This window comes from Sinocyclocheilus anshuiensis, unplaced genomic scaffold (assembly GCF_001515605.1).
Source record: "Sinocyclocheilus anshuiensis isolate Anshui unplaced genomic scaffold, SAMN03320099.WGS_v1.1 scaffold2901, whole genome shotgun sequence".
Taxonomy (NCBI): domain Eukaryota; kingdom Metazoa; phylum Chordata; class Actinopteri; order Cypriniformes; family Cyprinidae; genus Sinocyclocheilus; species Sinocyclocheilus anshuiensis.
Window position 1 is genome coordinate 334447 of NW_015537927.1, and position 18809 is coordinate 353255.

Below are 18809 nucleotides of genomic sequence, written 5' to 3' on the forward strand. Positions count from 1 at the left end.
TTAAAATGTAGTTTCTTTGTTATTGGCATTCTGTTTTCTCATGAAGTATGCATACTATACAAAGGTACTGTGGTGAAAAAAATGCTAACGATTGTTTATAAAATTATTTTAGGATTGTGAATACACCACTCTTACAGGAAGGAGACGCTTGTTCTGTTTTCAATTCAGAATCTTAGAGCAAGTGTGCATTCACTATTTTACAGATGTTACTTTCATTTGATTTGTTTGCTGTATGGTAAAATGTGTGTGCTATGTGGTAACTGTGTTCTTTGTTTCGATAAATTAGTACTAGTATCAGTGAACATCACATTAATGTTAATAATGTAGCTTGTGTGAACAGCATGCTTGCTTTTTTATTTCAGATGTGAGAATAACAGTGTAAAAGAACCTGTTGCAAAGAGAGCCAAAGCAAAGCAGCCCACTCGGTCATGGAAAACAGAGACTGATGTTGACATGTTCCACAGGCTCTGAGATTCCTGCCTGCACAGGAACCTGTACCACAGCTAAGACCATGTGATGCACACACTCCCATGAGTCTCTTCAAAATGTTGTTCAAGTTTCCTGCCGCTGTTTTGGATATTGCACCCATGACGTCTTGACTCTTGTGTTGTTGTTTTTTTTGTTGTTTTTTGTTCCTAATAAACTGTTTAACTGCACTCGCAAGTGAATCTCAAGTTATTTTATGTGATAGTCATATATATTCTAAATAAACTACAAAAAAAAAATATATATATAAATAATTTTTTTCCTCACATTCTTTCTTGTTGCAATTACCTCTCAGTCACATACCTGACTGAAACAAAACTTCTCCAGGGCCCCAAAACACCCTCAGACCCCAGAGGGTTAAGGAAAGAACAAGTGATTAGATCTGACTGAAATCACATACATGAAGTGTTCATCATATGCACACTTCAGAATCTTGACGGAAGTAGCAGGTACTTTTCACCTTTATTATTTTTTTTAATACTATGAATTCGACCTTACTACTCCTTTCACTTACTGTTTTAGCCTACTACTGTATATAGTAAAGAAGTAGGCATATTTGGTTGCAGGGACCATCTTTATGAGTGAGTCATTGAATTGTTCACTCAGTTGACTGGTAGAGCAAAAAAAGGCAATGTTGTTTAAGTTATCTAATGTTAACTTCTTGTCTGTTGAACTGTTGTCTATATTCAGAGCTACAGCATTTATGTGACGTTGCTTAATTGTATAGTAACTGACAATTTAAATGACTGTTGTTGTGTACAACAATGAAAGGCTTAGTTTTGACTTTGATTCTGTCTGTAGGTTTAATGACATATTTTTGTTTAAATTACAGCCTTTCCAAACTAGTTGAAGCACACTGTGCTTTCAGGCTCTCTTGCATCTACATGTATATGTCCACTTTAATCCTGTGAAGCAAACAAAAATAACAGTATTCGACAATGTAAAATATAGTCATAGAATGCGTGTCAAGAGCATAGTTTATTGCACTAGGACACACCAGCTTAGTGTCTTACTGCATGTTTTCCGTCCAATATTTAGCAATGTGCAGAGAGGTACAAAATGTATTAAACTGGCCTAAAAAAATCCTCCAGATCCTGTGACAACACTACTAGTCTGGCTGTAATACTGGGGGCTCTAGACACCTCAAGCTGGGCATTATTAAACAGCTTAACATCTCACCAGACGAAAGCAGCTGGAGAGAATCATATCACATGTCTAGAGTTGGAAACAGAGTCAAAACATATCTATGGCAAACAACCCCTGTACCTTCCAGGAATACCTCAATTAATTTGTTATTTTATACAGAATTTAATAGGACATGCAGGCTATGGCTGGCCCGTATCTAGTCACGTCTGCATGCCTGAATTAAATGCTCAATAATGCATTATGGATTATATTTCAACTTCAAGATTACGCCTGAGACGAATTATTAATGAGATATCAGGCAATTATGAGTCAACTCTGAGGCTCAAACTCAAGCCAATTTCAGCAAGCAAAGCAGAGCGATGGTGATCTGAATACAGAAGCAGAGACAAAATTTACTCGCAAAAAAAGTGCACTGGCCACTGGTTGTTTCCAGATGTTAGCATGCTCATTTTGTAGTAGAATTATAGATGAGCATTTCATTGCAACTACACACGGAATGAGAAACAACATGAAAACATGAATCAGAAATGTCACACCCCCTTTAAACTCAGTCACATAGTAAAAGATTATATGTACACAGAATTCTGTAAAAACACAAATGATTTTGGGCAACCATGTATTTCAAAGCTTTCTGAAATGTTGCTTCTCTTTCAGTGCAGTCTAAACTTACCAATCAAACTCATTTCATGTGTTTCTACTCAAATATAGTTCTTGTGATTCACATGTGAGTTGGTTTTTGTTGGGTTAGGCATTGCATTGCATTATCCTGGTCAATATAAACTGTATTGTGTTTGTGCAAAGCATGGAAAAAGGCACTTAATCTCTGTTTACGTTTATTTCCTCACTGTGGCATTGAATTCATTGTGCATGCATTTGGATGAGCTGTTGCATATTTATTTGCATTCTGCTACTGTGGAAAGGTTTTATGCAGATGAATAGGCTAGAAAGTGTGGAATTTAGATGGTCAGTTGCATTGCAATTTTTATTTCCATCATTCTTGTACCTTTACAGTTTTAGTCTGTGGTCACAGCGACTGTATCATTGGTAAGGCTTCATATTATCCAGCTGCCAATTCCTTGTTGTCATACTTCTCTGTCTCAAAAAATGACAGCGCATGAGAACTTGATATAAAACAAAATAGTATGCATACAAAAGACAGTGGTGTCCCTGCACACAGCACTGCAGCTCGTTTAAAAGGAGTAATGCTGCTTTCCCCAGCAATTTTTCTTTTAGTGCTTTCCTTTTTATCTCTCATTTCTTCTCCTTTTTGTTCTCATTCATATTTAATGCAAAACTGACATAACCAAGAATCTCAAAGCATGCAGAAAAATATATAGAGGACATTAAATCCCACAATGCCAGGCTGTTCAGTGGCAGATGTTTGGTCATAATGCTCTGCAGCTGCAGGATGCATTTGCAACCATTCAACTAAAGTATTTAAAAATGAAATACAGGAGTTATAAATACAATCAAGAATTGAGAATAGGTTTTTATGTAACTGACATTTTATGTGTATATTGATTTGAATAGCTTTTTTTCCCCACACGCACACACACACACACACACACACACACACACACAATTTGGTTCTTCAGTGGATCTTTGGGGTGGTTGAGGTGCTATATGGGCCATTCTACAGAATTGTAGAATGTCCACAACCAAAAAAAAAAAAAACACATTTAAACAGCATTTAAGTATTCAAACTTACAGTAGATGTTTACTAAGATCCTTCTATTCTCTATTGAAATCCACAATAATATTTAAAATATTAGTAAGCTTAATATATATATAAAATCATCATTTATTGGGTACTTTCAATTGGGAGGTGGCTGTTCCAAACCCTAAACCTTAAATTTCAACTTATGAAAATGAAATTGAAATATTTTGTTTTGTATTTTTTTTCCATTGTTGTTTTAAAAATATATATATTTTAGATTTTTTTTTTTTTAAAGTGAAGTTCAAGTATTTTATTTTTTCTTTGTAAATTATGAAACTATGTTAAAAAATGTGTCCCGCATTTTCCATGTCACTGCCGAAACAGTGTATGTTTTAGTCCATTGGCTGAGACTGAAATTAATTACACCCCTACAATTCAAAAGTCTGAAAACTCTGTGTGTAACTCAAACCGAACACCTTTTTTTCTGCAATTAAGCACACTTTTTTGGGAGTTATTCCATATCATTTAATTTTTATGTGTGTACAACTGATCAGAACTGTGCTAGCTAACCATGTGCTGATTAGCATCTTTGAGATAGGTTCAAAAGTATCTAAAATTGTCACTACCGAAACATTTGGTGGAGTTTCGGTAGTGACATCTTTGGTTTTTTGGGTGTTATCCCATAAAATTGTCACTACTGAAACAGTCACGACCGAAACATGTCATCATTGTTTCGGTAGTGACAAAAGGGAACACACAATCCTCAAATTTGGGGGAAATAAACAAAATTTTAGTACAGTTATGCAGTTTTTTAGTATTTTAGTATGTTTTAGTAGTGTTTTAGTATACAAGTTAAAATTCTGTAATGTGATGTGGTCAAAAATGTGCAGTCACTACCGAAACATGGGACGTTTTGTCAAAAATAAAGCATACTGAATTATCAACTAAGATGTTATGATAGTTTTGATTCAATTTATATTGAAACTAATGAATCCTTAACTTTGAAATCAGTATGATCAACTTTTTGCCTTTTACAAAAAAAAAAAATGGATTCAAAATACAACAAATCTCATAAATTACACTTGACATATTGTTAAAAATGTAATTGTTATTGATTTACCTCTGAATATTTTTTTTTTTTATAAAATAGCAAAAAAAAAATATTTACAATGTAGATGTAAGCAATATAACCCTTCTAATTAAATTATTATTACTGTTTCGGTAGTGACAAATTTGGGGAGAGGACAAATATTCCAAAATTTTCTGAAAATACAATATGAGAATTAACTGCACAATTAATACAATTTGCATGCATACAAATTTTTTGGAAAAATAAATGTTTTTCAAGACGTTTTTAACTTTGGACCAATTCTGTAGAATGGCCAATATAGCACCACTACCGTATAAAGAACCTGTTAAGCCCAGTATGGCTCAGCGGTTCTTTGGGGTGACTGAAGTGCTTTATAGCACAACTCCCATATAAAGAACCCGTTAAGCCCCTGTATAGTTCTTTAAATATTCTCTAACTCTCTCTTAGTCTCTTAGTTTAGTTGAGGATAGGATAAAAAACGACATTAAAATACAATTTATTTCCTGAAGATAACGTGGTTCTCAACCTTTTTGCCCCCAAGGCCCCCTATAAGGAAATATTCCAGGGCCCACACACAAAACTTTTTGACCTCAGAAAAGCATAAAAGTGAAGTAAATTGTAGTAAATTCCCATTCATAGCAAAAATCTAAGGAGGAGAATGGGGTTCCTCTAAGGGTTCTACATAGCATCATTTGACAAAGGTGCTGTATAGCGCCTTTAAAGATTGGTGCTGTATAGCAGTTAGAGTGGTTTCCCTATGATTACAAGCCAATGAGCCACTTTTAGTGCCATTTAACACCATTTCTGTGTTATAGGCAATAATGGAGATTTTATTTTTAATATTTTTTGGGAGGTAAGTCATCTATGTAAACGTTTGAGTTTTATGTAATGTACTAAATTTGCATATTCAGAAACTGACTTTAAAAAATAGTTGCAAGCGTGACAACTACCCTTGGTCTATTTTTAAATAATATAACAAATAGGGCTGGAAAAAAAATTATAGTCTTGGTTTTTGTGAATAATATGGATTGTTTAACATAAAAAAAAAGATCAATGCATCATTCTTTTTTTTTTCATTTCCTGTGGGTACTTTAATGTTTTTCCCCACTTCCTGTCTTTATCAATATATGCTCATGTTTATTCTGAATTATTTGGAGTCCGAATATATACATATATTTAAGGTTTTCACATTTTAAATGCTATTGCATCTATCTGTCTGTCTCTCTGTAAATACAGTCCATGCAGTTCCTCCTAATATTCAGGGTGCTACAGTTTCTTTATGGGTTTATGTCATTCTGAAAGCACATAAAATTGCACTGTAAAGCCATTAGCTTTACAGGAAACGTTCAGTCTGACAGTGGCTAATGGAAGATGAGGAGCGATGGGTCCTGCCTTGTTGGCTAAAGCCCAGTCACACTCCATCTGATCTTTACCTCGCCTATACAGGCCTATATATCCATACTGAGCTGTAGCAGCAGCTTGTGCGCTGGACTTGTGAAACTCTGCTCTTTCCACTTTAATGACCAGGGCTCAGCACTTCTTCATTACGGAGGAAGACCAGTTTCATATAATTCAAAGTCAAGCATGGAGACGTACTGGGTGGGTAGGGAGGTTCTGCCTAATGAGGATGCGTGTGTGTGTGGTTGTTTCTCTGCTGTTATTCAAAGCTCCCCTCATCCTAAACAATCAGTTTTTCAGACAGCATCAACATTCATGTGTGCAGATTGTTTCTGGCAGATCCTTACAGCTAACCACCTTTTCTTCAAGAAGGATTGTGGTTTATCGTGGTTAATCAGAATTATGTTATCGCTGGCATCAAGGAGCTGTGGAGTGCAGCATGCGATTATAAGCCTGTTTGTCTGACAGGCTGATTCTCATTAGAACACTTTCTTTGGTCTCTCTCGTATGAGAGCCTGCCAAAACAGCTGTGTCAAAAGAGGTCACAGCATAATTATCAACCCGTGACAGTAATGACCAATTTATTTCTCATATGTGGAGAACAGACTCTGTGGTTATCTGTATCTGTAGCTGTTTGTATCTTGAGCCAAAGGAGGTTGATGATATCTGAAGGAAGCCATCAGGTAGCATTCCCAGCGATTTAATGGCAGCTGCACGGCTGACGCAGCAAGTTACTTGATTTTAAAAACTGTCTCTGAACTTTAAAGCTGCAGTCCGTAAGTTTTGCCTCTTTGTCGCCATCTCTGTTTGAAAACCTGCAATTGCAGTTATTTGCGGAATTATCTTCCTTGCGTGGGTTGTGCACTGGCATGGCTCCAGCGCGGATGAATCTAATGTGTGGCTGTCAGTCACTGCATCGCTGTGGATACTGCACTTTGTATTCACTGATTCTACATCTTGAAAGTATGACCCAAATAAGAGTTTTCACTGGAGAATGTCATCTAATTTAATTTAATAATATAATAATAATTTACGCATTTAGCAGACACTTTTATCCAAAGCAACTTACAGTGCATTCAGGCTATACATTTTTTACCAGTATGTGTCTTCCCTGGGAATCGAACCCACGACCTTTTGCACTGCTAACGCAATGCTCTTCCACTGAGCCACAGGAACACTGAACATGTAAGTAACAACTGCCACTTTTGTTCTGATCAACTGAGGAAAAAAGCATTACAATAAATTGCGCTATCAATGGTGATTAAATCTAACGATTGGTTAGCTCATATCACATCAAACCGTGCCAATTATAATTATTGTTATACTTTGTTTTCAAATTCAATCCGCCATTTATTCCAGCTGCTGTGAGAAAAGGCTATAAACAATCCGTCACCTGCAGCATCCTCACGTGTGATATAGCATACTAGCCGGGACAACTTCTTTATGTTTACAGATGTGACGTATGACGCAGCGCCATGCTCGAATTGTTGTGGCTGAAAACTGAAAAATGAGCAATAATGAAATGCTATACTATTTTGTATAAATAGATGAAAATTAAAACACTACAATACTAAAATCAGTTTTTTTTTAATGCTGCAAGTCAATTTACCTTTGTGAAAAAGAAGTGCACTTCATTGTATTGAATGTGCACTTGTAGTGTACTTCAAATCTTAAAAATATATTTAAAAAATAATATAATATTAATAAAATAAAATGCTATCATGGCCGTTTCTTAACATACAGAAGTACAGTTTTAAAAAGCTCACTGTCAAATTTGTCACGTCAAATTAAAAGTTTTCATTTAAACTTTAAATATTTTTTTAATAACATTTTGTCATGCTTTAAAGAAGTACAATTATTTTCATGAGTTGGCTAACATACTACACATTTTAAATAATAGTATTTTCATCTGTAGTGTGTTATTCGATATTACGTTTAAAGTTTTAAAACTGGGTCACATTAACCAGCAGTACCCTGACCTCTTGTTTGAGCCAGACGTTATTATTGACCTTTCATAGGTCTGCTCTAGATGAGCACACCTGCACTGAATAATAATCAAATCTAGAATTGAGAGTATGACTTTTTTTCTCTGTTTCTATCTCTATCTGTCTCTTCCAGCCCACATCCTTGATCAGTTTCACAGACATCACACTGTGGGAGTTTTATAGGCATGATGCTTTCCAGCATGATTTATTTATTTCGCAGGTTTTGCTTTCTCATCAGGAGATTCGTATGACTGTGCTTTAGTTTCCCTGACATAAAGCTTAAAGGTTTGGCTCTGAGCAGCACAGGATGCATTGGCAAAGAGCCCTTTGTTTAAAGCATTTGACTTGACATACATAACATATTTATGATTTGTATTTGGGACAATGACAAAAGAAAACCATGGCACAATATATTTATTTATTTGTCTTTTTTTTTTGTCTATGTATTCTGAGAGCGAAGTACAGTATAAATATGTATATGTGTGTATTTATGGAGGTGAGGCTTGATTTTTTGTAGCAGATATTATCACACAATATTTACAATGAAATAATAGTTTGAGTTACAGGTTTGACTGGTTAGCATGACCCCGATGGACCCTGTTGGTAAATATTGTATCATATTTAATTTAATTTAATTCAGTTTCATTTTATTACTGTTCAATTTTATTTATTTTTTTTAAAGAAATTAATACTTTTATTCAGCAAGGAAGCATTTATATGTTACAAAGGATTACTATTCCATAAATGCTGTTCTTTTGAACTTTCTATTCATCAGATAATTCTGAAAATATATCACGATTTCCACAAACATATTATTCGTTTTCAACATTGATAAATAATGAGGAATGTTTCTTGATCAGCAAATCAGCATATACTGGAGTAATTATGCTGAAAATTCAGTTTTGTCATCACAAGAAGAAACTGCATTTTGAAATATGTTCAAATAGAAAACAATTATTTTAATTTGTAACAATAATGTACAATATTACAATAAACCATGTTTTTTTTAATCAAATAAAACAAGCCTTGATAAGCATATGAGACTTTTTTCAAAAACATAAAACTTTTGAACTTATATAGTTATATATTGGAGGGCTTTTAAAATGTGAAGTTATGTTTATATTTTTCTCTGTCTGCTACCTTTAACGTCATGAGATCCTGAAACAGAGCCTGATGTTACTTTGAGTCCACTCCAGGTCAAAAGTTCTCTTTCAGGATTTTGATGATGAACTATTGGATGTTTTCCTTGAGTTCATCATCCACTCACAATAGCTTCAAATCCTTCAGGCTGCTGCAACCTGCCATGCAGAATGAATTTGCCAGGCATGCCATAGATTTAAAGAAGTCATCTTCCTATTTCCTTTCTCTTCCTGTAGCTATGAGGGGCTGGAAAAGAAGCTGAAGGAGGTTTTCACAGAGAGGACAGGAATTTTACGACAACTCTCCAAAACATCAAAGGAGCTGGACAGAATAAAGGGGAACCTGCAGGTAAGACCCTTCCTTTCCTCCATTGGGCTGGCCATGTGATAGTGGGAAAGTTAAAGTGATTTATGATTCTTTGAATGTTTAAATAATCCATAGTGCATATTTGTTACATAATAATGCACTTTGTGGGTACTCCAAGGTTTTGCACTAGCTGTAATGCTATTGATGGTGTTTCTGTTACTCAGATCTTAGTCTGTTCTAAACATGTTTTGCTTTGCTTTTTTATGTTTTGTTGACATGTTTACTTTATGGCATTTTTAGAAGTATACTTCAAAGAAATATTGAATTATTTATGGCAGAGGTTTGTTTTGTATCTTTGCAAACACCTAAAACAAAAAGAACATAAAATTTAACTGAATTAATCTTTAAATCCAGTAAAACTGGATCTTGTTTCTAGTAAGTAAAATGTAACACTTTACATTAAGATACAATTTTTGACATTAATTCATGCACTAGGTATCAATGAACACCATTTTTTCTGCATTTATTATTCCAAATTACTGTTAATGTATAAATAGATTATTGTTCATTATTATTTTATGTTTGTTTCAAAATATAAGTGCAGTTGGAGAAACACTAAACAGAATGAATAGTAAAATAAATGTATGCTGGTGTAACGGAGGCCAGTGGTAGGTGCTGTGCAGGTAAACCTCACTCCCCTGATCTCAAGAGACGCACTAGGGCTGCAGTCTTTAGCCTCCTTGTTAGTGTGTCCGCCTCCCATGCCAGAGACCCAGGTTCAAGACCCACTCGGAGCGAGAAGGAGGCATGGCGGAGAGGACCCGGGGGAGAGGGGTTGCACTGGAATTCACAAAACCTTAACAAAACTACAATAATGTTAAAGCAAGTATTTATTTATTTATCTAGCAATCATTTGATCTATATTTGAGGAAAACATTGTTAGTCTAATGTGTTTGTATGACTTTGCGTGATTTGTAGTTTTTCTTTCTCAGCCTAAATTTTGAAGGGATATTTCCCCTAAAAATGAAAATTCTGTCCTCATTTAATCACCCTCATGTCATTCCAAACATGTATGACTTACTTACTTCTGTGGAACATAAAAGAAGATATTTCTTGTGTCTCAATGTCTTTAACCATACACTGGAAGTTTGGTAACTGTTTGGTTTCATGTACTTCGCAATGTTTGTTACTCAACTACAGTAGATGGGAAAACTCGCATGCTGAACTAACAGTAGCAAATTAAAGTACCCTATTACATGCTATTGCGTGAGCAAACTCCAAAATCCTTATGAGTACAATTATCTGTTGGATTTTGTACTGTGATTGTAAGAAACCACTAAACCAATGAACAAAACACACAGTAATATTTAAAATACAATAAAATACAACCAATAAGTTGCCAAGCAACTAAAAAATACAAAACTGCATTAGTAAACCAGGCAAGTGGACCTGTAAGGCGGCGCTAGCACATATGGAAACAGATTAGCCACAAAGAGAATGTATTATTCCAGGCATCTGAGCCAGTCAATCAAATACTTGATTGCCTTGTCCAATGGCAGTCAACCAAGCACTTGTGCCTGAGAAAAACCATATGCTCCAAATGCATTCAATCTAATTCATAGAGCGATTTATTGTTTTGCCGAAGCGCTTGGAGTGTTAATGGATAAGGACAATAACGGCATAAATAAAACTGACAGAAACACTTTTTTTTTTTCAGAAATATATCTACCACTGAAATGGGTCATCATGATTTTGATGCAGTTGTGTTTCTGGATGATCTGTCCTTTGCAATTCAGTGGGTCACTCAGTGAATTCTCTCTTACATGATTCCTGCATGAGAATGCATAGTAATGGCCAAATGAGTTTAATGGTTCTGTTAAGACACTATGTGCCGGCTCTAGTTGGATATGCAAGAGCAGCAGAACCTCAGGGGCCCGACTGCTGGACCGCAGCCGGAGAAAACCTGGCCCTGTGCCGAGCTGCTAGATCCCTTGAGTTCAAGTCTGAGATCTCCAGTGGATTTGTTGTAAAAGCATGATCAGCTATGACCTTTTTAGCATGATCAATTATGTATATGTGACCGATAACCCTTTTTGTAGTGCAGATTTACTGTCCATACTGTTTATTTTTATAATGAGATCTCCCCAGAGTGCTGCTCATCATCATTACATTTCGCCTGATGGAGCCTGTAGTCTTGGCAGGGGTTTGTCGGTTTGTGCCGTCACATTCATGCCAGCTTGGCCTGAATAGACACTGCAATGCCAATCTCAATACAACTCAACAGCTGCACAGATGGTCTTCCCCTGACAAAGCTTTGCTGCTGTTATTCACTGGAAACACAGAGAAGTCTAAGCGGGAAAGCGACAAAGCAACAGTAATGGCCAATAGGGGAGTGCGGGGCACAACGTAACGCGGGCTAAATTGTAACACACGTGGTTTAAATATTTCCACACATGCTAGCATACCCAAATTTACAGCATTTACTAGTTACTATATCAAAATTATATAGAGAAAAAAAGTGCGCCAAAATTCAAAAATCTTTTGAAGATATCGCTGAACATTTATTTTACCATAGTAAAATTATATTTCTGGCTTAAGTACATTTTTCATCTCAGTTTTTATTACTCATTTAAAATTAGACAAATCTGCTATTATTTTAATCTGCAATCTGTTATTTATCAGTTTAAATAATTTTTTAATGCTTCGCTAACTATCAGAAGACAGTAGCCAGTTTTAAATTCCAGTTGCACAGATGGGGTATGTTGTAACACTGCGTTACAATGTGCCCTGCCGTGCTATTCTATGACATTAGCGATGTAATTCACACTATTTACTTTAATAAATTTTAATGATAAACGACGAGAAACAGGTGAATAAAGACTGACAGTCAATGTTTAATGTTAAGAAATTATTATTTCAAGACATGTAAAGCATTTTGGCTCGTTTATATGGGCCGTCTCAAGCATGATTGCAATGTGTTCATTGTCAAATTCCAAAATCAGATTATTTTTAATTCTTAAAAAACGCCATTATTTTATTTGAAATAAATATTTTATTGACAAAATATATTAGTTTGTCTTGTATATTCTTTTCATTCGATCAGATCGCATTTTAAGCTGTTATATGGTCATGTTACAACGTGCCCCTCAGATGTTACAATGTACCCCACCTATGGGGCATGTTGTCACATTTCACTTCCAATTTTGTTGTCACATTTCACTTCCAATTTAAATAAAGAAAAACGTATACACTGTAATTATGAAACAAAGCGACATATTTGTACTAGACAAGTGTGAAATTACTGTGGATAAAAAAATTATACTCTGAACCCCATGTGGATTTACACAATTTGAGAAAGTCAAAAAGTGTTACTTTGTGCCCCGCTACGTGTTACATCAGAAAGTGTCCTGAAGTCAAGTCAAGCACTGTTGTTTTAAGTGCTGCTACATATCTAAAATTCTGTAATGTAATTATGTTTTTAGAAGATTACAATAGGGGTTTTTCACACTGCAAATAGTTAACCCTGGGCCATTCTAAACACCAGGTAAAGGGAATCCTGGGTCATCTTGTTTCATGTTTCACACTTTTCATAATTTACACAGAGTTAGCAATTAATCCTGGGTATTCACAATCTGATGTTTCACACTGTACATTCCTAAATGCTGAGTTTACTTTCGTGTTTGCATATTTGTGGTGTCATTTTCATTGATTGGATGAACACAACACCCAACCTGCTTACATGAAGGCTCTAACTCTTAGGCTATATTGCCGACTTTATTATCATCTATATTTTCAGACTTTTCTCAGTATAAAGGTAATATCACTTCTTCACTGCAATTCACATATTTTCCGTCACCATTTAATGTTTTCCCCCTTAAATGCTGAATAATTTTTTATACAATGAGCTGTGTTTCAGCGGCTGTCCAAAATAATGTGAATATGAGATACGCGACTGCTAGTCTGTTGCTAAGCATCTAGCTGTAACATTCTAACACAGCATAATTTCACATTGTACATGTTTAGCACCATAATGCGGTGGTAATAGTGTTCATTTTGTCAGCTATTTTTAATTTAGTCTTAATCCTGTGTAAAATCTAACTTTTAGTTTTTATCATATTTAGTCAACTTGTCCTGTTTTAGTTTTAGTCAAGTTTTAGTCGACTAAATGTCTGAGCATTTTAGTCTAGTTTTAGTCAGTGGAAACTTACACATTTTCGTCATATTTTCATTTTACAGTATAATAGTAAAATGATAAAAAATTATTATTTTGCTCAATTTTAATTACAATGATTGCTGTCATTTGGTAAATTTATTTTTACATTTCATCAGAAATTGCTCTTTCACCAATAAGCACAAATCAATAGAATATCAACTCATACATGGTTTATTTTACCTCAGTGTACAGATTTATAACAGGATATCAATTAGAGGCTAAATAAACACCCAATACTTTAGATATACACTCGCACTGTATGATGTTTTATTAACAAAGTTAGGGAGAAGCACGTTCAGATAATTAAGGGGAGGGGGAGCACTCTGGGTCCGGGCTAAATGCCAAGCTCGGACCCCTCTCCCCGGACAGGGGGAGTACCCCGGGTTCGGGAGAAATTACTAAACTCGGAGCCCTCTCCCCAGACAGCACGCCAAATACGCATAACCTTTACTCTGTTTATTATATGTAAGTGTGAACTCGTGAACTACGTTATGAAAATTGGTGTAACAAAAACCTTCTCTCAAGTATTATAACAGAGAAATTCCTAATAATAATTCCAATAATTTCAAATTGTATTATTGTTTTTCTTTTAAAAGAACGGCAAAAAAGACTTACATTATGGCTGCACAGAGGTTGCATAAGTAACGTTACAATCAGCAAACCACAATCGCAAACAATACAGTCGAGATCCATCTCGTTTTCGTCAGGGGAAAAAACTTTGTTGACGAACATTTTTCATCATAGATTTCGTTAACTAAATTAACACTAGGTGGTAACACCTCAAAAGCATTGGTAACCCTGCTCCAGAGCAGTGTTTCTTAACCCTGGGTAAAAAGGTGTGCTAAAACCGCTTCTAAATCACAAATGTGAAACCTGCGGTTAAAGGTGCTATATGTAAATTTTTGACTGTACTAAAGCATACAATAATATGTTTGCAGATATTTTAGAAACATGCTAGGTTCACATATTTGTTTCTACGAAAAACAATGCAACAGTCAGCCAATGTGCGTTCCATGTCGGAATGTCTGTTTTTATTTTGGTCTGTGTGATTCTGCCCACTGCCAATTTACCCAATAGTATTTCAACACCCAAGGTTGCCAGTGTAACAGAGGCCAGCTAGTAAGAGCTGTGCAGGTAAACCTCATTCCTCTGATTTCAAGAGGCGCACTAGTGACTGACACTAGAGGCTGCGGTCTTTTGCGTCCTTGTTAGCACGCCCGCCTTCCCTGCCTGAAGCATCGGGTTGAATTCCGCTCGGAGTGAGTGAGGTGAGTAGAACCAGAGGGGGCTACATTGGTGCCGTGACCCGGATGGGAGTGAGGTTTTGGGGGTTGAGTGTAACGGAGGCCAGCTAAGAGCTGTGCAGGTAAACCTCACTCCTCTGATTTCAAGAGGGCTAGAAAGACAGAGTTTGGACACCCCTGCTGTTGCGTGTCCTCAGTCTGGCAACCCACATGAGCATTGAGTCTGAGGAGGGGGCATGAGAAACAACTCTCTCCAATATTTTGAATTTGAACTGCAGCACCCATTTCAGCCACTAGCTGTCAATATTATATACTGCGCCCTTAAATGCAGGGTTTAGAATGACGATAACCCAGGGGTTAAGCGCAAGGTGACACTTTAGACATTCTACTAACTATACGTAACTTTGCACATACATGTCAACTACCAGTCATCAGAGTATTAGTAGTCTGTCTGCTTAATATCTGCTGACACTTTATTTTGATTGTCCCCCAAAAGACATTCTACTGACTATAAGTAACTTTGCAAGTACATGTCTATATTCTACTAACCATAACCTAACAGTCTACTATGACTCTAACGAGAGTTAGTTGACAAGCAGTTGCAAATTAATGGGAATTAGTTAACATGAGGTTGCAAAATTACTTAGTAGAATGTCTAAAGGAGAGTACTGAAATAAACTGTAACCCAGCGGGGTGTGACAAGCCCTAATCTTTATATACATTCAGTAATATTTTTGAATGTATCTAATAAATGATTATAAAATCCAGAGTACATATAATGTTACAACCCAACAGAGCCCATTACTTCCCATTGACTGTGATAAAAAAGTACATATTTTAATGCTCCTAAACATCAGAATTCTTTTCTTTCAAGGTTTTGCATTCCATTATTCATGGCTTATGCTGACTGAAGAAAATGGAAATGAGGCTATAATGAGAATTAGTCAGATTTCCTCTCTCTGATCTCACTGATGTTTCTCTAAGGAGGGAAACAGATGATTTGGAACTGCCCCACCAAAGCACCATTCTCAAGACTTTACTGTTTTTTTCCGGCTTACTGTAAAAATCAGCATTGTAGAAGGTGGTCATAGCTTTACAGATGAACAGATCTGAGAGTATCAGCTTCATCTGCCATTTCGAATAAAAAAATAAACAGCTCAAACACTCACACGCAAATATACAATATTATAAAGCATAAATCACAACCATTCTGTTTCCCTACAGTCTCTTAAGAATGATGATGCTGTGCCCAAGAAGGATGTTCAGAGGATCCTGAAGCTCAGTCACAAGCAAAGGTAAAGCCCTTTTTTTTCTCCACTGGACAATTTTTTGATCTCTCTCTGCAGGTCCTCCCGAAGCATCTCCCACTGTGTCATTAACTCAGCCATTGATCTGAGCCATAATATGAATGACTTACTTATAAAGCTGCAATTCTTAGAAAGATTGAGATTTAGAAGTATCACCAGCAAACTGTAGCAGGCATATTTAGACACATTTTTTTATTATTATTATTATTTCGGACAAAGGACTGAACCAGACAAGGAGCATAATGGCACAGAGTAAATGAGGGAACTGAACAGCAACAGCTGAACAGAATGATTAATGAGAGTAACCAATGAGGCTAACTAGGAAATCAGGCAGGCAAATCTAATAGAATATAAATATTTAAAATAGCATTTTATTACCATGTACACTACCATTCAAAATTTTGGGGTTGGTAAGGTTTTTTTTTTTTAAGTATAACTTTAATTATACTTATAGTATCCAATGAAAAATCTACTCAAGTAGCGAGTTACTAGTTACTTTGGATCATTCATATATATATATATATATATATATATATAATCAGAGACAGAATTAACATTTCAATAAATATATATATAATCAGCGTCAGAATTAACTTTTCAATAAAGGGGCAATATTTGCCTTGATTTCCATTTTTTTACTACAGGCAATTTTATAACTATGCTATTAAATGTATATATTTTCTTTCCTTCTTTCATTCTTTTTATTAAACCAATTAATTCAATCAATCACAATAGTATTGTCACAAAGCAAGGCCAGACACAACAGGTAAGTGCAAATCAGGATGGTTTATTGACTGGGTAAGGGGATGACTGGAATAGGTGAGGTAAAGGCAGGTGAGTGGAAACACAGTGAATGGTTCCAGGGTGCTTATCTGAGTTCTGATGGTGAGGATCGGATGCCGGTTACGTTGGAGATCGTGGAACAGTTTCCAAGGAGTCGTTGGAGGATCACGGGAGGAACAGCAGGTAATTCGTTCTAGGAGAATTTGGCAGAGAGAGTCCAGAGCAGTTCGTAGGAGTGAACGGTAGACCGGACAGTGAGTGACTGTGCTGTGTGTGTATTTGTAGTGTGGCTTGATTGGTGACAGCAGGTGCGGGTGATCAGAACTCAGGTGACTGTGATCGGGTAATTATCCTGGATGGTGACTGAAGTGACTGTGATGAATCCCTGACAAGTATAGAGTCTATACTATAGCCTGTTAGCAATCTCATTTTTTTCAACATCAACAAAAGCCATCTTTACACTGCAAAGGTGTAGCAGTAGCTGCATCTGACATGGCATTTAGGTTTATTCACACAGACTATATAATGCTGCCCATGTACACATATCTACACAAAAATTGCATAATGTAAATAGCCTATAAATAAATAATACTAATAAAAAAACAGGAACTCATTAGAGGGTGAAGCTGCAATATCATGAAAATAAATCATCATTGCTGATTATTGCTCTTGATATTGTAATAATGATCATTAATGTTGATTTGGCCTAATAGAAAGGGGAAAAGCATGAACCATTTATGAATTGCTTTTTAGAGATTAGACAATTGAGACTTCACATTGGTTATTATTTTAGTAGCATGAAAAACAAAACGGTTATTCAAACTGGGAATAGATTAGGCTATATAAAGAAAGCGAGCAAAGAACACTGAAGCGGTCCATGACTTCAGTCTGATGTGAGTAACGCACTTTTGCAAAAACTCCTGTTATAATCACTGAAGCTGTCTACATTGCACAATCAATCTCTTTTCTGCAGTTTTCTGTTTATGCTGATGAGAGAATTCACGAGTGCAGATTCAGAAATTAGTCAATAAGAGAATGCTCTGAACAACTCCGTAGTTCTCCGCAGTGACGTATTAAAATGCCTCTGATTGGATATTGCATTCAAAAGCTCAACAGAAACATGTGTGATTGGTTATCATTTTCAACATTGCAAAACGCGCTCAAAAAGAAATCTGATGCAATATAATAAACAGTACTGCTTAATATATTCGTGGAAACTGTGGTACTTGTTTTTCAGCACGCTTTGATGAATTGAAAGCTCAAAAGAACATTTTTTTAAACAATATTTATTTGAAATAGAAATCTTTAGTAACATTTCCTTTAAAAATTTTTTTACTAACCCTAAACTTTCAAATGGTGGTGTAAATGAGCAATCTTGAGCCCTAATTTTATTGATTTATTTTAAATGTATTATTTGTTTTTTGTCATTTTCAAATGAGCAGCACCAGAAAAAAACAACAAACAAGTTTGGCGACAAGTATCTCAGCCCATGTAGTGTTTCAGTCAACTTTAGATGAAATGAACTGTGAAGGAAAAAGTGCTGTGAGAGACTTAGTGAATTACTCATTCTCACACACCAACATCAGTAATTAGAGACTGTTAGCAACTGTTTACATGCGTACAGCTGTAGACAGATGCTCTGCCATTTGTCGTATACATCTAAGGCTCTCTCGGCGACTGTTGTTTCCCAGTTTCAAGAGCAACAGGGTTCTTTAACACAGCTTTTATGACCATCTCGGTTTAAATCAGATTAAATTGTCATGGGTTTTCAGTGATAGAAAAGTACAGAGCACTCCAGGACACTTGTGGTGGCATCATGGCAACAGACTGGATCCATCAAGGTTCAACCATGTTGGCTGTGGAGAGTTAGTGACAGAATTCAATTTCCCCCAGTGTCAGGTGTGCGTAATGGCTTCTATTTTTAACCCCAATCAACAGCAGACAGATATTGAAATGCAGGGCAGATGTGCTGAAGTTTCTGACCTTAACTCTCTTGATTAAAATGACAATATAAGCACCTGGTAGAAAAATAAATGGGCAGACCATCCCATGGA

At 35.9% G+C, this 18809-nt stretch overlaps 1 protein-coding gene across 2 annotated transcripts in view; it reads left to right on the top strand.

Annotated features, from left to right (window-relative positions):
* The window catches only part of LOC107657684 (leucine zipper protein 2-like), a 144598-nt gene that overhangs the window by 78369 nt on the left and 47420 nt on the right, over positions 1-18809 (top strand). For both annotated transcript variants that reach the window (XM_016445882.1, XM_016445872.1), the window contains exons 2-3: positions 9139-9250; positions 15890-15960. In XM_016445882.1, coding sequence (XP_016301368.1) covers positions 9139-9250; positions 15890-15960 — 183 coding nt within the window. The remainder of the gene's footprint in view (positions 1-9138; positions 9251-15889; positions 15961-18809) is intronic.